The 25221-nt window shown below is 44.1% G+C and overlaps 1 protein-coding gene across 4 annotated transcripts in view; it reads right to left on the bottom strand.

The window, feature by feature from the left end:
* The window catches only part of TRPV1 (transient receptor potential cation channel subfamily V member 1), a 460649-nt gene that overhangs the window by 305622 nt on the left and 129806 nt on the right, over positions 1–25221 (bottom strand). For all 4 annotated transcript variants that reach the window (XM_085649322.1, XM_085649326.1, XM_085649325.1 and 1 more), the window contains exon 5: positions 1146–1286. In XM_085649322.1, coding sequence (XP_085505448.1) covers positions 1146–1286 — 141 coding nt within the window. The remainder of the gene's footprint in view (positions 1–1145; positions 1287–25221) is intronic.

The following is a 25221-nucleotide window of genomic DNA, read 5'->3' as shown; positions in this document are numbered from 1 at the left end:
GATGGGTGAGTGTATAGTGTAGGTGCAGCATAATCCTAAACACTAGAACGTTTCCAGCAGGACACTACAAGGATGAATGCTTAAAGTTACTTTTCTTATAATGATCCTGTTTCTTACATTTTTATATAAATTAATATTTTTTAATATTTTGAATGAAAGGGGCTACCTGCACTGCTTGCCCACTCCATACATAGCAGTTCCAGGTGAGGGTTCCTCCTCCCCCTTTTTCCAGTGTCTGCGTGCAGGAAAGGATTGGGCACCAGTTAACTGGTGGCTCACGTCCTATTTGTATCTACTCACAAGCAAGAGTGGACAAGCTTGACTGTATGCACCTATATTGTGCAGGTTTTCTGTAATTTCTGTTGAGGTGGTCTGGATTGCAAGCAGGGTTGGGGCTGCCTGTCTATCTAGTGCTGAAGGCAGATGTTGATATAATCGGAGGTACAAGTGGTGATTGCCTCCAAAGTCCAAGGGCGGGACCAATGCGTATGCGCCCTCAGCCCTAAGATTGACACTCATTGTGATGGCTCTGTCTGTAGACTGTTTGCCCATGTCACCACGATACAGCTGGTCATAGGCTGCAATCACACTCCAGGCCAGATGGCCACTATAAAGGGTTCAGGGTGGGCATTTTATCTAAAAGACATGAAACATTAGGTAAAAGGGGGTTCCTCATTTACAGGTGGCAACTAGATTCATTATTTTAAGTTGTGCTTTTTGTAGTTTACTTCAGTGTTTGTTTTGTTTTCATTATTAGATCACTTCTTAATGTAGGATAGGTATAAATAGACCAAATTAAACATAACCAGCTCTATAGACCTTCACACTGTATACCTAAGTTTGACTGGTCTTCAAGAACACAAGACAAGTTATAAAGTAGTGAGTTTACCAAGCGATCATCAGTGTTAAAAGGTGAGTTATATGCGATGTCTGTGGGACATCACTTAATGCATTCTTTAAACACCCCTAGCTGCCGGTGCCCAAAGTATAGGTCTGTGCCCTCTCGACTGAAAGTGGATCATCCAACTCAATCATGGCTGCCTCGTGCACAGAGAATTCAACACCAATCCTCTTCGTAGTCCAGTGCTGCTCCTACCATATATCATTTATGTGTATGAAAACAGTAGATTACATTGAGTCCTCACCAAAATAAAAGCCTGGTTTCCCTTTCAGCTGCCTGAAAAACTCTCCATCTGCCTTGGCATGGACGTCTGCCCCGTGCTGGATCAGGAGTTGCACCAGGTACATGTTCCGTCTCTCTATGGCAATGTGCAGCGCTGTTTGACCTAAGGAAATGTACAAGGATGTGATAAGCAAACAGTGCAGAGAATACAATCATAGCTGTCTGTAGTTACTGTAATTATCTCCACATAGCTGAAATGTCCAGTTTATATTGTGGTTTCCTGAAACGAGCTGGTATATCAGAAGAGTGGTGGGGTGGGGTGGGGGGGTGTCGGCGGCAGGGCGTACAGCGGGGTACTGACATAACAAACAAACAATAAAAAAGACAACTTACCCGCCGCATCACCGGCTTGCCACATTGTGCTCTCCCAGGCTCCTCTTCTCCGCAAGCACCGGCTCCACCAGCCAATCCTGATGCTGCTCTCATGCTGCTGGTTGCAGCATGAAATAGCATCAGGATTGGCCTGAGTGCTGATGATTTGCGCTCCCAGTGAAACTTGGAGCCTGTGCTTGCTCTCTCCAACCAAGCAATGCAACTGGGTTGGAGAGAGCTTCACTGCCCATGCCAGATTTGCCGGCCTGGAACGGCTGGCCAGACCGTCATGCGCACTGAATAGCAGTGCTAAACACCTCACTCAGCCCCGTCCTTAAAACTCAGCGATAGAAAAAAAAAACCAATGATAATAAACCTACTTATAAACCTACTTTATTATCGTCTTATTTTTGGTGTTTCAGGCTCCTGGTGGGGGGCGACCTTCCTCCAGGAGCCACCGCTGCCTGAGACTACATGTAGCTGCTCCGCACAGTCGGAGCTTCCAGACTGCGGTCCTTCCACTTACTGGGATACCTGCAGTGGCAGTCTCTCCCAGCTGGAGTGTGTCCATCTCTCTGCTAACTATCTTTAAAAATTCTCTCAAAGACCATCTTGTGTTAGAAGCGCCCTTGCCATGCACTGCTAATTAACTCTCATATTACTTGATATATGTTCTATGACATAATTAATAGCATGACTGCAACATTTGAAATTACATCATTGATGACAACACTGTGCAGGGCGGGGCTCGAGTTATAGTTCCTTTAGGTTACGATTTATAGTTACTTGAGACAACCAGATCTGTTGAAGTTCAGAGGTTTTGTTCATATAAACCAATATGTTTAACTGACATTTTCACCTTGCTATAAAGTCCCTTTAACCTTTGTTTTATCAGTGAATTTCTAAGTTTAAAATAAAATGTAAATGTAAAGTAACATAATATTAAACATTCCTATTTATAACGCCACTATAACCGTTGTAGTTATCTGTGAAAAAAAAGTACTGTATATATATATATATATATGTATATTGTAAAGCCAAGTTTCAAAGAAGCCGCTGCACATCAGTCTTCATATGAATTCTCAAGTTTATTGTATGGTAGCAAACACTAGCGCGTTTCAACGGGTGAATAAGCATAGTATAAACAAAGAACATAGATATCACTAACTTTTTTACCTTAATTTTCTCAGGAACTACTGAACAGATTCACACCATTTATGCAAAAGGCACGAGTCTGAACTGAGGACTAACTCTTTGCCAAATTTGGTGTCATTCCGTTCAGCGGTTCGGGCTGTAGCTGCGACAACAGATCCTATGGGAAATTGCATGGGGAAAACGCGTTTTGTGACCCCCCTTTTTTCTCAGCCCCCGCTTGACGAATCACCACGAAACTTTCAGGGTAGGAGCGGAGCGGAGCTGGCCAAAAGTTTGGAAAATTTCACGAAGATTTGTCAACCGGCGCCAAAAGTTATTCCCAATAGAATGTTGCGGATTTCCTATGGAAAATAGGTCCTAACTATAACTATCTACTAGCGACCGCCAGTAGATAACATATATATATTCAAATTTAAGTGATTAGGAGCAGTTGTGCTGCCAATATAGGGGCACATTTACAAGCAGGCGATAAAAAATTATCGTCGCTTTTGCTGCCGTTTTCGGCCGAAAAGCGGCGATAATTTTATCGCCTAATTAGCAAGGCCACGCTAACACGTGAAACCTTGCTTTAGCGTGGGGATTCTTTACGCCCAGCTTTGCATCTCTAATGAGATGCAAAGTGGGCGTTCCTGACCTAACATGACAGGAGAAATGTCGCTAAGCGACATTTCTCCTATCATCAAGCTCCACGCTATGAAGCATAGCGACAGGAAAAGTAGCGATAACCCCTGTTATCGCTACTTTCCTTACGCCTGCTTCAGGACTGACTTAGCCATGATATCCTATGGAGGGTGCTGCAACCAGCAGCACCCGCCGCAAAGTTAAATGTGCCATATGCGGCCGCCGTGGGGGCTGCAGCATTTTAATTTCACTTGCGGGACCGTCGCCTTATAGGTGGCCGGTCCCAATTCCCGTGACGATGGCTGACGGACTGAAGTACGTCTGCCATCGTAATGACCCCCTTACTTCGGAAAAGATCTCTATCAAGAAGAAACAAAGCTGCCAGAGACAGCATGCGTATTTTTCTGGGTCCCCCTTTGCCTCTCACCTGAGGCAGCCCCATCAGAAGATATGTGGACTAGTAATGATAGAAGCTTTTATTAGATGTCAAACTAGTTCAGAACATAAGAAAAATATTATCAAATATCACAATTACAGTGATAATGGAGAGTATACAGAAAATAATTATTATGAACAGAGACAGCCCAGCATTTCTGAAGAATCCATTTCCTGCTGAGTCTCTGCTAATGACAATTAGCTTTTAAGAAGTCTGCCAGGCGGAGAGCTGGAATCCCTGATTGTATATCTGTTTGCTAAGGGTGGGCTGCTCCCAGCTCACAAGGCACAGTCTGTGCGAGTCTGTGGGAGATGTTAGGCCAGTGGCTGAAGAAGAAATAGACTTCCTGGATGCAACAATACAAATCTCTCTGTTTATTGTTGTGTAGGAGAACCCTGAGAAGGTGTCCTCGTGCCATGTGAGCAGCTGATGAAGGCCTATCGGGGGAGTTCTTGCAGTCTCTATGTTCTACCTTTACCTTTAATTTGCTTTTGGTGTTTTTGTAATTTGCTCCCTTCACTTTCTGACTTGGACTCTTATGCTCCCTGCCATTTTGTGACTTTCTTCCTTGACTCCCCTGTCCCGGATCCGCCATCTTAGTGATCTTTGACCTCTTCCTCTGTTCCAGCCGGTCTCCAGCCGGGCGACCTATCTATCGTCTCTCCTGTGCCATGGACCTACTCCTCGTTGTCAATCTTTTTAATATCTATGGTTCCTCTCCCGTTTTGTTTCACTCTCACTTTCCTGTCCTTATCTACCGTCCTTTCCCTTTCTTTTTTGTTCTCCCCCCTCTTCTTTCCCCTGCCGCCTGAACACCTGGCTTAACGATGGCAAGAATTTCCTGCTCTGTAAATATGTAATATATGATTGTTCAAGCCTAATCGCTGTTAAAATGTAATCTTGAGTGAATTTGCAATTTGTTTATATATTTATCTCTTACCACTAGTACATGTAGTAGACCTTTGTACTTACTACCATTCCTATGTGATTTTAGAGCTTTTCTGTTTGTATTTCTTCCTTGAGTGACTTTACAACTTGTACATTTGCAATTTTTCCCTCCTTTCGCTCCACTTGTACATTTGCAATTTTTTCCTGTTTATATCTCTTATGTAACTCATGTAATCCAAAGTCCTCATCAAATAAATAAATAAATAAATAAAATACTTGGAAAGGCCGCCGCTGTGCTCACTACAGATGCAGGCAGAGTGGCGCTGATTTCAGAAACAATGAATATAACTCAGGGTCTTCCGCAGCTTGTTAAAATGTTTTCGTCTAAATGTCACTCATCAGTATGAGCTTCCCATATATAGACCGACGGAAACAATGGAAATGTCACAATTAAAAGAAATGAACGCTTGGCCCTCCCGACCAACCCCTTGGGGTGACGAGCCACACTCCTCTTCTCTTATTATCTGCAGCTTACTCAAAGGAAGGACGTACCACTAGTGCAAGAACTGAATGAGTATATTGGGCTGCAAAGCAGGTCACGCAGGTAGGATATAGGCAAAGAAATAACGACATCGGCGTGTTGACAGTGAGGCAGTGACGCAAATACCAAGCAGTCGAATGGGTGGAGGCAACAGTTCATCTATTTTTCTATGGGATCTAAAACGCCAACCTGATCGTCTTTCTATTTATTTAATCCTGAGGAGGCCGAGAATGTTTCTTCAATGTTCGCACTTTGATGTTTACTTAAAACTGCAAAATAAAGATGTAAACTGAAACTGCCACGGGTAGACAGGTTTGATGGCTGGAAGCAGTTATGTTACACTAAAGGACAGATGCACTTGTCACGTCAGACATCCGTGACTAAGCGGTGCTTGCCAATGATAGAAAACTAATGTCCCAGAGAGTAAAGACTGCCTGCCTTGCAAGCACAGCATACAACTCAAGCTCCCACAAACGTGCCCAATAATCCGCTGAGAACAGTCTTTCCAACATAGGACTATCATCGAACACAGACCTCCAGACACTCAAGCACCTCTTTTGATGAATAACTATATAACTTACCTTACACGCACAGGACTGGAACACTGTCGGGCCATGCTCAAGTTAAAGGGACAACTGCATATACCTTTACAAGGAGATTCCCTATACAGGTCCGGCTACTAGATAGTGTTTCTAGAACAGGATTGAGAGAGGCTGTTGCTGAGTACTTCAAAATTAATGCTGACTAGGAATCCATCCCTTGGGTGGGGTGGGAATCTTTCAAGGTGAGACCCTAGAAAAACACAACAGGCTACCTAAATCAATACCAACCATTCATCCAAACTAAGGACGAAGCTTAATACAACCACCATTGCAAGGGACAAACATGCTTGCACCTATAAACGCAAACACTACTAGAGTTCAGAGAAGAGCCAGTAAGAGAGGTTGAATTTCTGGTAAAGTATGACAGCATGGATGTATGGAGAGGGGGAAAGACCTGGGAGAACCCTAGCAAAACTGATAAAAAAGGACCTAGGGATCCAGCGAGATAGAGGCGATGGAGGATGAGTCTGGAAATCAGGTACACACCAGCACAGAAATACTGATGTAGCCTTTACTGACGTTTATGCGTAACTATACAATACTCAATATTCTGTACATAATGATACTATTCTAAAGTACTTCAAACCTACAGCACTGGCATGGATAGAGAATGAGCACAGAGAATTATTGTCTGCTCCAGTCTTGATTGAGGAGAAGCAGTGGAAGGCTTCCCATTGGGCATAGCACTTAGAAGCGGTGACATTCTTGCTGAGTTTTACAAATAATGCTTAGATATCTTTGCACTACATCTCCTGGTGATGATGTCTGAGGAAGTGGCATAAAATGGGAAAACTCTACTAATGCCACCACAGCATTCTATTCAATTTGATTGAATGGCCACTCCTGTTCACAGTGTTTGAGCATATGGCGATAGGGATAGAATGTTTGTCAAATTTGACACAGTTCTACTCACATCCTTCTAGGAGACTTACTGTGAACAGATTAGTGTGAACCACTATACAAAACACATGCGATCCTAGCCAGGAATGTCCCTTTATGCCTTTTGTTTGACTTAGTGGTAGATCCATTAGCAGCAATTGAGGCAATTTCACAGTTAGAAGAATAAGCTTCAGGAATTAAAGGGTGATCCTGTCACTCTAGGCAAATGACATCCTACTGTTTATAAAAACAAACAATGATAAACCTCTCAACATTAGATACTTCATAATTCATGGGAGCTCTCTAGTCTTATAAATTGGGGTTAATCAGGAATGGTCTATCTAAACCAAACTGGATTCCTGTTACTAAAAGAGGAGACCACAGTAAAATATCTAGGTATTCAAATAAACCACAACCCAGAAGTGACCAGAGGAAGCCTTATTGGGATTCTGCTTGATAAATTGACCTGATGTGTGTGAATTACTAGAAATCGAAAACTGAGAAACCACATTGGATGAAACCCAATCATGGAAAACCAAATTTAAAGAAAGACAATTTTTAGGAAATACAAAAAAAACAAAATTAAAGGAAATAGCTTCACAGAAAGAGAATTATTTTACAGACAAATCCAAAATTACATTAAACGTGGGTGGAGTTTAGGACTACTGTGGGGTTTTTGGGCTTAGGAATGGGTAATCTTTAGGGTGAAGAGGGTAATTTAGGCGTCAGGAATAATTGGGGTTCTGGTATAGAAAAGGGTTTTTGGGGTTCAGAAATGGTGGAGTGTAAGGATGGTGAGAGGATTTTAGGGCTCATGTATGAATGGTGTTTCGGTGTGTGAGGTGTTTTTAGGTTTCAGGGATTGGGAAAGTGTAAGGGTTTTAGGGTTCATGGATGGAGGAGTTTAGGGCTAGTGAGGGTTTTTAAGGTTCAATTATGGGTAGCGGCTGGAGTGGTGAAGAATTTTTTGAGTTCAGGGTGAGATGGAGTTTACGGTGGTGTTGTGTTTTAAGGATTCAGGAATCGTTGAAATTTAGATATAGAAAGCTGTTTTTAGGGTTCAGGGATTAGTAGTTCCGGGTTATGAGGAGTTCTTAGAGCCGTGGATGGCTGGTGTTTAAGGGTGCTGTTTTGTTTTAGGATTCAGGGATGGGTGGAGTTTGGGTGTGCTGAGATGTTTTAAGGGGGATAGGATGTGTGGGGTTTAGGTGTAGAAAGTGTTTTTTAGGGTTCTTGAATGGGAGGAGTTAATGATAGTGTGTCATTTTTGGTTCCGAGATGGTGGATGCTTGTGGTAGAAAGGGCTTATAAGCTTCTGGGATGAGTGTAGTTTAGATGTGGTGAGAGGGTTAGGGGCAGCGATTGATGGTGTTTAGGGGTTGTGTGGAGTCAGCGTTGGATGGTGTTTAAGAGTTGTGATGGGTCAGCAAATTAAATGCATCCAAAGAAATTGTTTGACAATGTAAAAGATTTAAATATGAAATAATGTCCCCTGAAGGGAAGCTGTGAAATAAATATCTAAAACAAAACTATTTCTGAAAGTAAAACCTGCAGCCATTACATTTACACTTACAAAATAAGCATTTAAAAGCCAATTTCGACCAAAAAGACATTCTATGAATTGGGTTCTACGAAATGGTAAATGCCATTCATTCTGACAAATTTCATTAAACAGTTTAGATTAAATGTTTTCTCAGTAATGGTATTCCATGAAATATATTTTCTATGAAATCACATACAACCAAATTGACAATGTTAGTGGATTACTGCATTAAACTACAGTTATTCACGGCTGGGAGAATAGCACTTATGGAGATGGTGATATTAACACAATAGCTATGTTTTACAATAAAATGATTATCCTATGCACACAGAACTTTTTTCAAAAACTGATATTCCTGTTACTGTGTTTGACGTGGGCAGGTAACCCGGAATTAAATGGAAAAGACTCATACAACCATTTAATAAACGTAGTAGCGCTCAATGTCCAATTATACTACTGTTGCGCTCAGACATAACATGTACGTTTATGGTGACACTCACCACCTCATACCCCCATTTACTTATGGCTATAATTGCCCTCCCAGAGAACCTGAAGTGAGAAAATGCACCACGTGGGCTTGACAAAACTGGGTGAGCATACTGGAGACACTTTGTTGTGTTCACCCAACGCCCCAATCTGGGATAACCTGCTTTTCGCATTGCCTGCTGAACCCCAAGCCAAAGAACAACAAAATGGGAGGTCTATTTGTCTCAGTACAATATTTTAAGGATAGCACTGAAACAAAACCCATTGATGTCTGCCTGTATTCCAGATCAAGAGTATTGGCACAGTTAGGGTTCCTGATTTACCCCAAAGAACCACATCTAGTAATACCCCTGACACATGCCCTCACCACCTACAATAAACATAAGTTGCTAACACATCTCTGCAACCACATACAGGCAAATAGTAATGAGGGAGAACTAGTGACCAGAACAGGGTGGAGAGAGATTTGGGAATACCTGTAACTGATGTGGAATGGGTGTTTAGTTGTTCCCAGACTGGGTATATTACACCTAATGGCAAATAAATCTTAAATTCCTCTACAGAGTAAACTACGCGCCACCGAACTTCTATATCGGATTGGGCTCAGGGACGAGATGTAACGGGAGCAGGACGAATGCTGCAAATTTCATACATTTGGTCTGGACATCTCAGATAATACAGAGATTGTATTGGAGATAAGTGATCCAAGAACTATCCAAAATGACAAATACTCCACTACATACACCTACCTTCACCATCCTACTGGGACGTGTGAAAGGAGTCCCACAAATCACCTGCAAACCTACAACTCTGGCATTACTACTGACTAACATATAGGTGGCAATTAGATGGTTTCTAGCCATTCCACCTTCCAACCATCGACAGATGGATGAAGGACCGAATATATTGGCATGAATTATATGTGTCACTACAGGCACCTACAGCTCAACCCATGGATGTTTGGTGGCCACTGCAGGCCTACCTGTTGGGCCACCCACCACACAGGGGCACTAGTTGCCTGCGGGGAAACTGCAGTTTAGGGTCAAACAATGATAAATTGCACAAGATACACTGATTTTCAAGCGGGACATGCAGAAGATGGATGAGCTGACGCTGCATCTGAGAGAACCACTTGGATGATTCATACATCTGCTGCCATAACAGACAATGATACAGATTTATGAACTGCTGGGTATGGTGTGAGCTGTACCACACATGCTGATACTAGGAAACAGAATAGTACATTCAATGGCCAAGAGCATGATTATGACAGCAAAATACTATCTGGTCAGATGGAGATATTATCGATACGGTCTTAAGCATTGGCTGAAGGGGGCTGACACAAACAAGGCAAAAACTGAAGAGGCAGACTATCTGGAATCATAATGTGCATTAATCACAAGACTTTCTTCTAGCAGACAGCGCCTGCTGACAAGCCAGAACTAAAAACATCACTAACTCAATCAAAACTATAAACAAACCTACCAAAAATCCGAATTTGCAAAACAAAAATGGTGATGCAAACAACATAGGCTTTAAATCCTCAATGCTGCAAGTGTAGCATATTGCATTGTGCAAGGGCTGTAAACATCACGTACTTGCACTTAAAAGGTTCCAGAAGATCCATTAAACATACTGGCAGATCTGATGCCAAAGTAATTGCTTTAATGTATTGCTATTTTATCACATTAACATTTCCATACGTAATAGTAATAGATTGCAGACTAGTCATGTTTTATTAATGCTGTGCTAAGTTATTTTATGTTTTGTTACATTTCATTTTAGGTGCACGTAATTGTAGCTGTTAAGACACCGCCCCTCAAAGTGGTATGTCACAGAGCTTCATGTGAACTTACATGTTCGATTCCTACATAACTACATCCGATGCTAGAAGACTTTTCACACACCCACCTAAGTGAGAAAACAAAGGTGCGTGGCTCGGGTCATTTGTATAGTCGAGTTCAAAATTCTTTCACCTCTGACAGTCTAAGAAAACCCTGCTCCAAACACACATCATCATCATAAGTAGTAATAATAATCATAATAATAATAATCATAATAGTAATAGTAATCATAAGTAGTTGTTCTGACACCAGTCAGAACTACTTTAAGAATGCACCACTGTAGCCCCACTTGTACATGGAAACAAACTATACCTGGCGTTCCCAAACTGTAGATGGATGTAGAAGGCAAGAATGTGAATGTGGTACCACAGCTCATCAATAGCTAAATACTTGAAAAACATTTCTTACCCCATCAAATGCTGTACTGGTGTTCATTAACACCTAATGTGAATGCTGACCATCACATCTACAAATATTCCAAAGCCGACACATGAAAGAAGCAACAGGAAGAACAATTTCCCCAGGCATATTTTCTAAAACTCTTAAACTCCCTCTTCAAGACGTGTATGTTCCCCTATGAGGGACGTGGATTACCCCCCAGTAGTACAACCCTGCCATACTATGAAAAACAGATGTATGAACATGACTGAGGACAACTTTGAACAACTCATTATCTCCTCATCCATCTTCCTCATCCCATTCCTTACATACTAAGCATTTGCATCTTACCCACAGACATTTACAGAAGATCTAAATTCCCAAACCTACTTCCTGGCATTACAAAGTTTGAAGACCACTGATCTAGAGGATTCTTGGTCCCCTCTCAACTAAGAAGAGGGGCACAAGCTCTTTCCTATGGGAACATTCAGAAAATGATTGAGCAAGCAGTTTTTGCGGCTTTGAAGGCAAAGGAGTCTTCATCTTCTCTCAAGTTTCCTAGATTGATTTCTCATTAGTTGGACAAGTATGTTGAGAAGGAAGTGATATGAGAAGGTTTGCCCACGGCACGAAGTGAGAGAGGTATTACAACACTTCACACAGAATATGGCTTTCATCAATACACCAGTCGAGGAGAAGGAAAACATTTTTTCTCTAATAGGAGAGAAAAAAGCCACACTACTTACTCCTTCATAGGGTCGACCAGGATTAGGACTTCACAACTAGGCAGTCCATGATGAAACAACATGTCTGATTTTTGTTGGATGTTTCATTTGATACTTTAGCTACAGCAGCAGTAGGGTTAGCTATTGGTGCCAGGAGGCGTATCTGCAAGAGGGCCTGGAAGGCTGATGGATCACAGAACAATTAACTAATGCACTGTGGGAGCACACCCCCAATAATCATCTGCATCCCAATATTCTTAACACCCCGATTCTTACCCAATACATTTTTAACAGACATTACACATTTGCACATTTTTTTTTTAAAAGCTGCTATAAATCCCCTCTCTGATTATTTTTAAATAATCTCTTAACCCCGTTACTAACTTTATTAATCACCCATTACTTTTTTGAAGACTTCCTCTTCTTGGTCAATCAGACATTCTCCACCATCTACTTCATCTGTTAGTATACTCGATCCCGATAATCGTCTAGTTCAAAGTCCACTGATCTTTTTCTTTTTGTTGAAGAATTATCTTCACTACTTCTATTTTATTATTTCTAATATACTTTCAAACCATCGTTTCTATTAGTTTTAATAAGAACAATTGGGACATTGCACGAATCAATATTATTATTATTGGTGTTAGTAAATCTTGTAAGACTCCACCACCAAAACTACTTAGCCATCATCTACCTTTTGAAAACCACTTTCTATTTTCTTTACTATGGCCTCCTAAAAGAACTGGTTTATCTAATCTCATGAGTCAAATCAGTTATGTTAGTAATAGGAGTCAATCACTCCACTATAATCTGGTATCTATGGTGGACAACACTTCTTCACCGTAATTATTGTACAGACACTGCCCTCCTTCACCACGAGTATAATTAGAATGAGGCAAGTCTATCTACAACTCTAGATAATGTTTCTAATTTTCACATCATTCATGGCTATTCCCATTGGAGGACTAATCAACCCTAAAATATCCATAACAATTTGACCAACATTTCTTTTTACTCTCTTCACTCTCCTCAAACCATGTGCCTCTTCTAATTCTTCTACATGATAAATTCTAGGGAAAACTAAAGCTACTTGACAGGAACCCACCCAGTTCGTTGGCAGATTGAAATAAGCAGTCTTTCCACTAACATAATAAAAACCTCTCATAATAGATTCTCCTTCAATGAAAAGATCTCCATTAACTTCATAAGTTTTAATACATATACTCTGACCAACAAAACCAAACTTTACTCTCCTTCTGAGGAACTATGCCTTACCATACACATTTCACCTTTTATCGCTTCATCTTTAACCTTGAATGTAGCTGAAAACCTAAAATAGTCTTCTTCCCTAAGATATTCTAAATCCATCTTTTACTCCTCCAAATTTCTCACCAATTTTATATATCTTTATTATATTTATTATTGAAGTCATGCTCTTTACTGCTTAACAAACACAAATAAACTTCTTCCATGTGAGTATTAGTTCTGGTTTGTGCAATCTCTCCCAAATACTTACCATACTTAATGTCGTTAGCACTCTCACAAACAAATACATTCTCAAATGTCATATTATAATCAGTCAGGTATGGGGATAGAAACTCCTCATATTTAAATATAGATACAAAATACTACAATGAAAGTGAGTTAAAAAGTTATACTTGGACATAGATAGCTCCTTCATAAGCTGATGTAGGAAGGTGTAAGACATTGGGTTTCTGGTTGAGGGGGGTGAAGTTCTTTTCAAGCAGCAACCATAATTCTTCTCAGAGTGAAGTCACAGGTAAACCCTAAATTAACCTCTGCTCAGCCCTTGGGTAGCTTGGCACAGAGTTGTCAGTATTAACTCAGAGGCAAGGTGTAAAGCATTTGTGCAACACTTCAAACAGTAATGCTGCAAAGACATACCACAAAAGGATCCCACATCAGTTTAGAAAAATAAAGTAATGTTTAATAAGTAAAACAAGACCAAAATTACCAAACATCCAATCAGTAGAACCCAAGATATTACATGTTAAATATTTTAGTAAAAAGCGCACTAAAAAGCATGAAGTGGCTAGAGTGGATATCTGGTCCTCCAGACTGGGAGATAGCCACACGTTCAGGCCGACCATGATGGGGGGCGGGCTGGCTAAAGGGACCCATGTACGCTTGCTGAACAGAGCATTGTGAGGTTCTGTGCCAAGGATGCATTGCGCAGCCAAGGTGATGCATTGGTTCTGAGGTGATGCGTAGCTGTATTGCAAGGTCCTGCATCTTTGTCAAAGATCCTGTTGACAAGGGCTTGCAACGCAAAGTCTGGCATCAAGGATGCGTTGTGCAGTTAAGGCGATGCATTGGTTCAGAGGAACTGTGAGGCTGTGGTCTGAGAACCTGCGTCATAGTCAAGGCTGACATTGATGAGCGATGCAAGGGCCAGCGTCAAGAGTGCTTCACACAGCGGTGGTTCCAATGCAGCTTCAGAGTCAATGCAGAGTCCTTTGCATCAGAAGAACCCTTGCAGCAGGGCATGCATCGGTTCAGAATGTGATGCCTTGAACAGCAAATGCGATCAACCTATTTGGCTGGACTTAGGTGGAACCCCTTGGCAGGGTAAACTCTCAGATCGTAGAAGTCGGGTTGCTGGGTTCAAGGTTGTTGGTGCCTTCTACCCCTGAGGCTCTAATCAGGAGGCTAGTCAACTAGCCCTTGGAGTCACTTTTGGGTCCTGGGTTCAACAGATGCAGGTCCAGGTCTTCTCACCAATGAAAGAGGGCAGCAGGTAGCAGGTCAGCACAGCACAGCAGTCCTTCGCGGCAGCAGTTCAGCTGAGTGTCAGTGCTTTCAGCAGCAAAGCAGTCCTTTTTCCTGACAGAATATCCACAGGTCCAGAAGTGTACTGAAGAGTTTATGTGTCTGAGGTCCAGTATTTATACTCAGTTGTGCCTCTGGAGTGGGGGAGAACCTTTTACAGCTTTTCCTTTGAAGTCCCTAGGCATCCTGCCTTACCTATCCTGGCTCCAAACTCACTACAGGGGATATGCAGCACTTTGCATGGAGGCAGGACATAGCCTATTCAATTGTAAGTAGGGCTGTGCTCAGCTCTGCCTTCCCATCCTGCCAGTGATATCCCATCCAGGCACACCTAAGCTCTCGTTTGTGAGGGGCTGTCTAGGAGGAATACCCAAAGCCCAATTGTCAGCTACACCCTGTCACGTGTCCAGAAACAAGCTACAGGCACTAAATGGCTATGGCAGTAAATTGACAACTTTCTAATAGTTGCATTTTCAAAATTGCAATTTAAAATTTGACTTTACCATTGGAGAGGATTTCTCATTAGAATTCTAAATAAAGCAAACATGAACTAGTTACCTGCTCCCAGTTGGAAATTACAGCTTATTAAATGTATTAAGGTAACTCCAATGTTATTTTAAGGGAGAGGTAGTCCTTGCATTAGTGAAAAACAAATGTAAGAGATTTTTACTACAAGGACATATATATAATTTAAAAGTATATGTCCTACCTTTTAAATACACTGCACATTGCCCTCTGGGCTCTCCAGGGCATACCATGGTGTGACTTACATGGATCAAAAAGGAAGGTTTTGACCTGGCAAAAGGTTTATTTTGCTTGTTGAACTGGCTGTTTAAAAACTGCACACACAGGTTGTGATGGCAGGTCTGAGACATGTTTTAAAGAGCTATGTAAGTGGGTGGCACTATAAGTGCTGCAGGCCCACTTGTTGCATTTAATTTACAGGCCCTGGGTACATGTAGTACCACTTTACTCGAGATGTTTAAGTAAATTAAATATCCCATTTGAAAATAAGCCTAAGTTTACATGTTTTAAGGCACTAGCACATACACTTTAGCACTGTTTAACTGTAGTAAAGTACGCAGAGTCCTAGGTCCAACAATAGTTAGATCAGTTAAAAATAGATGAGGTAGACGAAACATTTGGGCAAAGACCACAATAAGGCTGACAGGTCTAACAAAAGGCAAATGCATACATAGCAACTTCTGACCTTCCTTATTTAAATATATTCTTTCATCATTTTAGTATACACATTTTCTCCAAAACCATTAACCAATTGCTATTCATGTAAAGCTACTATTGGCCTAGTTTCTTTATGATTAAACACAATTGCAGTCTTACTAGTTATTTGATCTGAAACATTTCCCACAGGAATCAGTAAGCACACCAACTGGCCAACTAATACTGATAATATCAATGTTAATAGCACCATCCTTATAATTTTACTGCATCTAATGTTTCCCAACTTCATGTTACAGACTGCAAACAAACATTTTGATGCAAAAAATAATTTTGGCTTCAGTCTATAAAAAAGTAGAATTCACTTCTCAGTTCTTGTAAAAAGAAAAAAAGAAAAGTTCAAAATCAGCTTCATCAAAATGTATCAGTCTTGCTATGCTTTTTTCTCTCCAGTCATTTCAGTCTTGAAACAAAATCCTCCTGTTTCGATATTGTGTTTTTATCAATATTCAGTATGTCAAAGTATCTGCCCACGCCTCAGGGTTGCTCTTCTTCTGTGTCAGTCTCTGAATCAGATCCATTTACAAAAATATGATGCTACTTTTTAATTTGGAAATAATAATCTTCATCAGCGTTTCCCTCCGACACTGTAGCTGGGTACAGTCACTCTGGTGAAGCATATTTCTGATATGGAACTCTCGTTCTATCTGGTCTTTGGCAGCTGATGATTCACTGTCATTGGTTTCTCATCCCAAATGACCTTTTAGATCATTTTCTGATTCACAATGTTTTCTTTTCCAAGTACTTTTCCTGGCTAATTCTTCAGGAAAAGTCTTTTGGTCTCTTATTTTTTCACAACCCGGATTCAAATTTGAGCTTGCACCTAACTCAGACTCTCTCTCATTAGCTTTTCTCACAGCAAATGTTGAGTCCCTTCATGGGGTGATATTTCTGTCTTTCTGTTTGGAGTACTTCTCATATTCTTTAACACAGGGCGAAGTGTTTCTGGTCACTTTAATCCTGTCGAAACACAAACTTTTGCCACTGTTTTCTTGAGGGTGCCATTAGGTTTCTCCATTACACCTCAGAATTGTGGTTGATAGCTACAATGGAATCTTTCCTTGATTGTAAAAGCTGCACAGGTTTTTAAAAACACTTTATTTCTGAAGTGTGTGCCATGAAGTAGGGAGGCCAAAGCTCGATATTAATTACCTCACCAACAATAAGACAACTGTAAGGCTATCTGCTGTCTTAGTGGGAAATGCTTTAACCCATTTTGAGAACAGGCAAACTACTATCAAGATATATTTTAGGCCATTCCAATATGGCATCTCAAAAAAGTCTACCTGTGATCTCATAAGTGGGGCTTCTGATTTGCCAATCCATAATAGTAACAGCCTTCTTACCCTGATTGTTTAAAATGACGGACTAGACAACAATTACATGCATCTTCAGTAGCATGTCGAAATCCTGTACTTTCCCAGTATTTTTAACAACCTCACCAAACTATCTCTTCCTGCATGAGTTTGATTCTGCAAATATTTGCACATGGGTTACACCATCTATTCTGGCAAAATATATTTTTGTTCCGCATTTGCATACAAATCTTGATAATACTTTTTATAGCCTACTTTTTCCATTTGAATTTTCCCCTTTTCCGGAGCATGTTCCTACAAATCTCTTACCTCGCTCAGAGAAGTCTGTATTGAATCCAAAGAGAAACAATTTACAATATTTGAGTCTTGTACACCTGTAGGATTTTTATTACCACTTACTTGAATACCTGACTCTTCCTGCAAGGTACAATACCTCGCTATTTGGTCAGCATATTTGTTTCCTAATGTAACCAAATCTAATCAGCCTTATGGGCCTGACACTTTACAGCTGCCACTTCTTTGGTTTTTGGATTTTAGTTAACAAATCCAACATGTACATGCTATTTTTTAATGGAGCACTTAAAGGCATCATAAATCCGCTCTGTGACCACAGCTGTCCATAATTATGGACAACACCAAAACCATACTGGCTGTCAGTATAGATTGCTACATCCAGTTTTTTTGTCAAGCAGCAAGCTCGTGTTAAGACAATCAATTCTGCTACTTGTACTGATGTTACATCTGGTAAAGAGGATGCTTCTAATGTCTAGAGCACAATGCGTAGGTGGCTCTCAATCCTTCATATTGCCTCTCAGACAAAGACCATCAACAAACAATGTTAAATCTGACAATTCAAATCAAGTTTATTTTATGTCTGGTCTTGGGTTTGTGCATAATTTGGTCACTTCCATACAATTGTGCTCCAATTCATCATCAGTTCCACTATCCCTGGGGGGCGTGGCTTGACGCCGACGTGAGGGGAAGTGGGCTTCGGACCTCCGTCCGAGGCTTCCCCCCACTAACAATGATCCTGTCCTGCTGAGGTGGCTCCTTACCGCACAATCCAACGCGGACCACCTGGTGCCCAAGACGGATTGCTGCTGAGGGACACTGGCACCGCTAAAGGGATGAAATGGAAGCTGAGTCCCCTAATTGAGATCCGAGCGCGGCGCACCTAAAATGGCAGCTGGGTGCTGAAACGGAGACTCCCGTAGGCTGGGGCATCGAGGAACTTGTGCCCTGTCTGCGAGCGACTCCATGGTAACTTGGAGCACATACCATAGCGGATCGCTGTCGTGGCGCCCACCCAGAAGGAGCGATTTGGAATAGCGTGATTGCTCAAACCTCTCGGTGCTGTCCTGTGCACTCATGATGGCGGCTGCATAACACGGTGAGGAGTTCCGGCAGTGGTGGTGGCGGAGGGCAGCCTGGAGCGGTGTGGCGCAACTGGCGGCTAAGAACACCGATCGCTGGGACGTGTGTCCCGTATCCGGGCCCCGCCATTGAGTGAGCTGGTAGGGGTTATTGGGCTGCGTTGCTGAAGATCGGGGTTGCTAGAGTATGGAGCGGTTGATAGGCGCTCTGCGACGTGGAAATACGGCGAAACAGACGGCGCTCCTGAGAGGGACAACGGGGGAGGCGAAGATATCGCCGGACCCTCCCTACATTATATTGCCCTCCCGAGCTGGTGGATATGGGCCACGGGACAGAGACCTGAAACTGGCACTGCTACGCGGCGAGCCGAGATAGCGTGCTGGGGAGGTGGTAGATCGCCAAAGGGCCTGCTGGCTATTGCAATGTGCTCATCGCACCAGGATCCACGACACTGTGAGCTGAGGTGGCGACTGCACTGATCCCACTGAACAACGGCAGATGCGAAGGGACACTGAGGTCAGAGACCAACTACCGCTTGTAAGATGAGACTGCTGACCTATACAGAGCGCTAGATAGTGGGCTCGCAGACGGCACGGGACTGAGTAGTCCGCACCGGCATCTTCTCTGCGGATCATCCCTACTGCCTGAAGCTGAATAACAAAGAGAGAGGAAACATGAAAGATCCGTAGGGGGGGGGGCTGCATCATCTGCTTGCTGCTGGAGATGACCATGGTAGGGTGAGGAAGCAACACACTCCTACAGCGGCTCTTGAACTTTTATATCTACCAGTGGGCCTGACGGAATACGAGTGCTGTAGATAGCTTGGAGGGCAAGTACTCCCATTGTTCACATATACCTCCTCAGACCGACCATGGGTCACCCCTGATCCTCTCGCCGCGGGGCTGGGCGTACTGGTGAAACTATCCGGCAGCACTACAGGGGTCGCATGCCTGCTACTCATGATGGGGAGAGTATCCAGGAAGAAGGGGTTTACGGCCCTGCATGTAGAGGGAGCGGAACAACATACTGACGAAGAAGTGCCAGAGAGGCAGATAGAAAGTGCTCCTGGGGATCCTACCCTGGCTGACATTATGCAGGCCATCCCCTCATCAAGAGAGGCCCTAGAGACAAAGATAGACTCAATAGGGGCAGACCTTAGCCTGTTGAAAGATGACCACCGTAAAACTTAAAGAGAGAGTGATTCTCAATGAGAAAACTATGGGGGACATCCCGGAGGTTTCTACTTTACAGCGCACCCTGGAAACTGTTGAAACCAGGATCAAGGTGCTGGAGCTAAGGTCGGAGGATAGTGAAGGGTGCTCCCATAGGAATAACCTGCGCATAGTGGGGATTCCGGAACGAGAAGAGGGGACAGATGCTGTGTAGTTCCTGGAGGCTTGGCTTAAGGCGGAAGTGGCCCCAGAGGGTCTCTCCCCATTTTATGTGCTTGAACGCGCTCACAGAGTCCCAGCCCTGCCGCCCAAACCTAGAGCTCCTCCCCGCCCGCTGGTGGCGAGACTGCTTCACTATCGGGAGCGAGACCATATACTGCAACAAGCATGAGAGAAACAGGACTTGAAGATTGGTAATAGCAAAGTGATGATCTTCCCGGATTTCACTAGGGAGGTGCAACGCCAGCGGGCCTCCTACATGTCCGTTGGGCGGAAACTACGCCAGTTGTGGCTCCCTTATGCCATGTTGTTCCCGGCACGCCTCCGAGTGATTGATAACTCGGAAACGCATTTCTTTACCACCCCGCAGGCAGTTTGGGAATGGCTAGAGGTCAGACGGAACACTGGAACTCGTACATCATCACCGGGCTCGGCCCGGAGAGAGACGGGCACTCCTCCGCCTCTTCCGAGAGCCCTCTCGCCGCAGGAACGGTGGCTAGAGTGGGACTGAGCGGTGCAAGCGGTGGTCGAAATTAGCCATGGGGCCACTAACCTAAACAGGGATATCAGCGACCATGGCACGGACAGGTCCGAGAGCTCTCGGACGAGCAGCGTCCATGGAGAATCGGATGCTAAACTCCCCGACATTACCCCACAAACTACAGATTGCATAAATATTAAGTACGCAGATCAGGTCATATGAAAAAGGGGGTGTTCTGTTGTTGGGAGATGACTTTTGCTAGGACCTGCGCCTACACATGGCAACCTGGGAGCACTGTTGTAGAAGTGGGGGCCACCACCTGAACTAAGGGAGTGGGGGGAGCCTGGGGGAGATCTGGGTTCAGCAGGATTAGCTCACGCCCGCCACCTTTTGTGAATTACTGTTCACGCGCAGAAGTTTGGATGGGAACTTGTTTGTTTGTACATGTCCTGGGGAGGGAGAGTTGGGGAGTTCTGGCTGTTGAGGGGATTTGGTTTGGGTCCAGGCATGTCGCTATGGGGGGACTTCTACAAGTTCGTACACGACACGAGCAATGGGACCCACCGTAGGTATTAAATGTATGTCCTGGAACGTTAGAGGGATGCACACCATAATCCGACAACATAAAATACACGCATTCCGGGTTAGGAGGGGGTACAGATTGCCCTATTGCAGGAGACTCATTTATCGCAGGCAGAAGGTGCTGCATTACAGCGAAGATGGAGGAGGCAGGTATTTTATACTATGTACTCGGCCTTTGCCAGGAGGACTTTGATCTGGGTGCGAACGGGCGTCCCTTTTCAGTGTTTTAGGCAAATAATAGACCCAGAGGGCAGATTTGTGGTGGTCTCGGGGAGATTGGATGGGCAGGATATAGCAATAGGGAGTATCTATGCCCCTAATATAGATCGCGTAACTTTCACAGACACTAGCATCAGTGTTAACGGGATCGGTGCTGCTGGGGGGGACTTTAACAGTATTACTGATGTCAATTTGGACCGTTCCCACCCGCCTCTTCCTGACGCTCCCACACACAGTATTGCTGAGCCTAGACGAGACTGGCAGCATCACTGGGGTTGACGGACTCCTGGAGAGCCCAACATCCGGGAGAGAGAGATTACTCATACTTTTCTGCCCTACACAAGTTACACGTTCGCTTTGACTCGATTCTGTGCTCCCCGCATGTCCATGGAGGGATCAGTCTGAGTGAATACTTGACTAGAATAATTTCTGATCATAATCCCCTACTGGTGTCCCTAGATTGAGTGCGGATTAGGACTGCAATCCCTAGCTGGCGTCTAAAGCCGGAAGCATTGGATGATCAGGTGTTTCGGGCAATGATAAGCACCACTATTGAGGAGCATTTCCTTGCTAATACCAATACAGCGACAAGCCCACTCATCAACTGGGATGCCTTTAAAACCGTTATTAGGGGCTGTTGCATCGGAGAAGTAGTGGGGGTGCAGAGGGTTCTTCTCCGTGAAGTACAGGGCGCGTAAACAACGACTTAAGGAAGTAGAGAAGGATAGACCGGGGAGAGTGGATAGGCAGGCTGACCTCCTTGCTGCCAGGGAAACATTGGCAACACAAGTAGAAAAGTTGCGCTGTTTCGACTATAGGGCCTATATCGCGCGGACATACACTGAGAGGGATAAGTCAGGAGCATTGCTGGCTTGGCTGGTCAACCCGGCAAGCAGAGGTATGACAATACTGGAATTACGAGGGCGAGATGACATGGCTAATTACAGCCAGTGGGATATTAACCTCCAATTTTTGGAGTATTATACTGATATATACCAGAGAAGGCTTGGTCCGGCAGGGCTAGAAGACGAGGGTTCCTAGAAGGATTAGAACTTCCTAAGATTAATGCTCAGGCTGCAGAGACCGTAGGTAGAGACGCTGAAATTGGGAAAGTTTGGAGCGCCATCAAGCATATGGCCTGGAATAAGATACCGGGGACTGATGGGCTCCCGATTGAGTTTTATTCAGCGTACGTGGACATATTGGCTCCCCAGCTAATGACCCTGTATAATAGAGTGAAACGTGATGGCTGTCTGCCCGCTTCAACGAGGGAAGCAGTTATCATTCCGCTTTTAAAACCTGGCAAACCAGCCTGGGACCGCACTGCGTATCGGCCCCTCCCCATGCTCAACATGGACTATAAGATATTAAGTCGCATATTGGCAAGCCAACTGCTAGGCCACATGTCGACGCTTGTACATGTAGACCAGGCGAGCTTTATTCCGACTAGGAATACAGCAATAAATATACGCATACTTCTACGAATTTTGGATGCGAACACGTACAATGAAGAGGAGGCATGCATTTTATCAGTCGATATTGAGAAGGCTTTTGATAGCCTCGAATGGCAATATCTCTTTAGAGTCCTGAGAGCGTTTGGGTTGGGAGACAGTTTTGTAGCTTGGACGGCTATCCTATATAAGGATTCAACCACTAGAGTTCGAACGGGAGGGTTGATCTCGGAGGCCTGCTTGGTGGGCATTGTGAACAAGGCAAGGTTGCCCATTGTCCCCCCTCTTGTTTGCGTTGGCGGTGGAGCCTTTGGCCGTGCACGCTAGATCAGGCCACCACTACCAGGGACTGGAAACGAAGGAGCAATCCCAATATATAGTACTGTATGTGGACGATCTCTTGATGTTCCTCGCTAACTCTGGAGATGCTTTAAGAGGGGCCAAAGATCTGCTGGGTAGGTTGGGACGGGTTGCCGGTCTCAAGGTAAATTGGACCAAGACGTGCCTTTTTCCTGCTATTGTGGAGAGGGTTTGCCCACCGGAAACAGATGGAATGTTGTGGGAATACAGATGCCTGACTTATCTGGGAGTTAAAATATATCACGATCCTGGTGACTTACTGGAGGGCAACGTAGGGAGAGCGTTACGAAGCACCAAAAGTAATTTTGAGTTCTGGGGGTCCCTCCCACTGTCTGTGGCAGGTAGGGTAGCACTATTAAAGATGATCACGCTGCCAAGGCTGCTCTATTATTTTGGATCGCTACCAATCTGGATTCCGCACAGACTTTTTACCCAGTTCAACACCATGATCACGGGGTGTTTATGGGGTACCGGAAGGCGGAGAGTGGCGCTTGCCACCATGATGATGCCCAGGGCGGAGGGGGGATTTGCAGTACCAGATTTTTAAGCCAATTATCATGCAGCTCAATTGCAATGGTTCACGAAATGGATGGCGGGATGCCTCTGGAATATGGAGCACTCTGGCAACTCAGACCCGAGTTTGCAGTTCCTCTCCCGTGTGTTGTTGCGCATTCTCTTGAGGGATGGGGCGGCTCCTTCAGATCAAAGGGCAATGCGCCGGTGTTGGAATCGGTCCCGTGGATGGGCGCAGATAAAATCCCCCTATGCGCCAGAGATTCCGTTGTTGGTCTGCGAGGCACGGTGGGGACTGGCATAGACTGCGGACGTGGGGGGAAGTGGGGATCACTACTATCGGAGATTTATATGAGGGCTATACTTTGCTCCCTTTTAATGATCTATTAGAACGGTACGACCTCCCAAGAGGGGACTTCCTTCTATATGCTGCCCTGACGGCAGCAGTCCGAAAACATTGGCGGGAGAGACTAGCAGAAGCACAGACCTCCCTAGGTTGTCAGTATATAGTGATAGCTGCTGGAAAGATTAAAGCGGTCACCTGCCTCTACTGACGCATCACTCAGGGGACACGACAACCCCTGACAGCCCTACGTCTCAAATGGGAAGCGGACTTAGGCGAGACCATAGATGAGAAACCCTGGGGGGGGCTAGTGGAAAGGGCTTGGAAGAGTTCTAGGAATGCACGTTTTCAACTGATCCCCTTCTTTGTCCTCCACAGAGCGTACCTTACCCCACGAAAGATTTTGGGGCCCAGTCCACTTGCCCGAGATGTAACCTGGAGGATGCAGGGTTTTTACACATGTTTTGGGACTGCCCGCTCCAGGGTGCGTTTTGGAGAGAGGTGACGACTAGGCTGGCGGACACGATGGAGCGTGACATAGCGCTGACACCAGGGTGCTGTTTCCTACACTGGTTCTCCCACACTGCCAGGAACAAGGTCACTAGCAAGTTTATAGGCCTGGGGTTGGTGTTGGCCAAAAGGGAACTCACTAGCCATTGGAAAGCGAAACACGCCCCTAACGTACAGAGATGGATGAGGGAACTTGTAAAAAGGGCAGACTGTGAAGGTATCTTTAGACTACAAATGGCCCAGAGAACTGGGAGCGAAAAGGCATTGGAGGCAGCGAGGGCATGAGTTGCATTAGTGGACATACTGCGACAGCCAAGCGACGACAATGATGCACCCCCTGATGGTGAGGGCCCTGATGCGGGTGATTGAGTACGTGGGTTCCTGGGTGACCCGGACTGACGCTCGGGTGCGCTGATTGCCAAGTTGCGCTCCTGGGCAGCGTGACCCTGCTATGGAATTACAGCACCTAGAATAATATGCCGGGTGTGTTGTTGAACTAACCAGCATTAACATGCAGGACATCCAGTGAATAAGCGACATGCCTGGGGGGTGGGGAGGGTGTGATTTTGAGTGAGGGTGGGTTTCTCCTTTTGGTTTATTAGAGATTACTTGAGGAGCAGAATAATGTGCTGATGAATACCAATTAAGGGAGGTAACAAGCACCACAGACCTGGCGACTTTAGGCCACACTAGGTGCGCCATCATTTCATTACGTTGGAATAAAGATAATATCTCCTTGCGGAACGACAGCCTGAGAATAGGATGTAAAACTATGTTAAACTGTAATCGGGCTTGGATTGTAACTGCAATACTATCTCTGCTATGTTATTGATTATAATATCACAAATAAAAATCTATTAGCAAAAAAAAAAACAGTTCCACTATCCCTGCTCTCAAATTTGTCTGAAATTTGAAGCAGTGTAGCTGGATTTAAAACATTGCATCTTCAAATAGAAATATTCTCTACTCAAAGAATCACCTTCTCATACAGTTTTAATCTGCTGTTTGTCTTTTATTGCGTTTCTGCTCTTGTTCATCGACGCTCAACTGAACACAGGA

Source organism: Triturus cristatus, chromosome 3_2 (genome assembly GCF_964204655.1).
Source record: "Triturus cristatus chromosome 3_2, aTriCri1.1, whole genome shotgun sequence".
Lineage (NCBI taxonomy): Eukaryota > Metazoa > Chordata > Amphibia > Caudata > Salamandridae > Triturus > Triturus cristatus.
The sequence above is the reverse complement of the archived record's forward strand: the minus strand, read 5'-3'. Positions and strand labels throughout refer to the sequence as shown.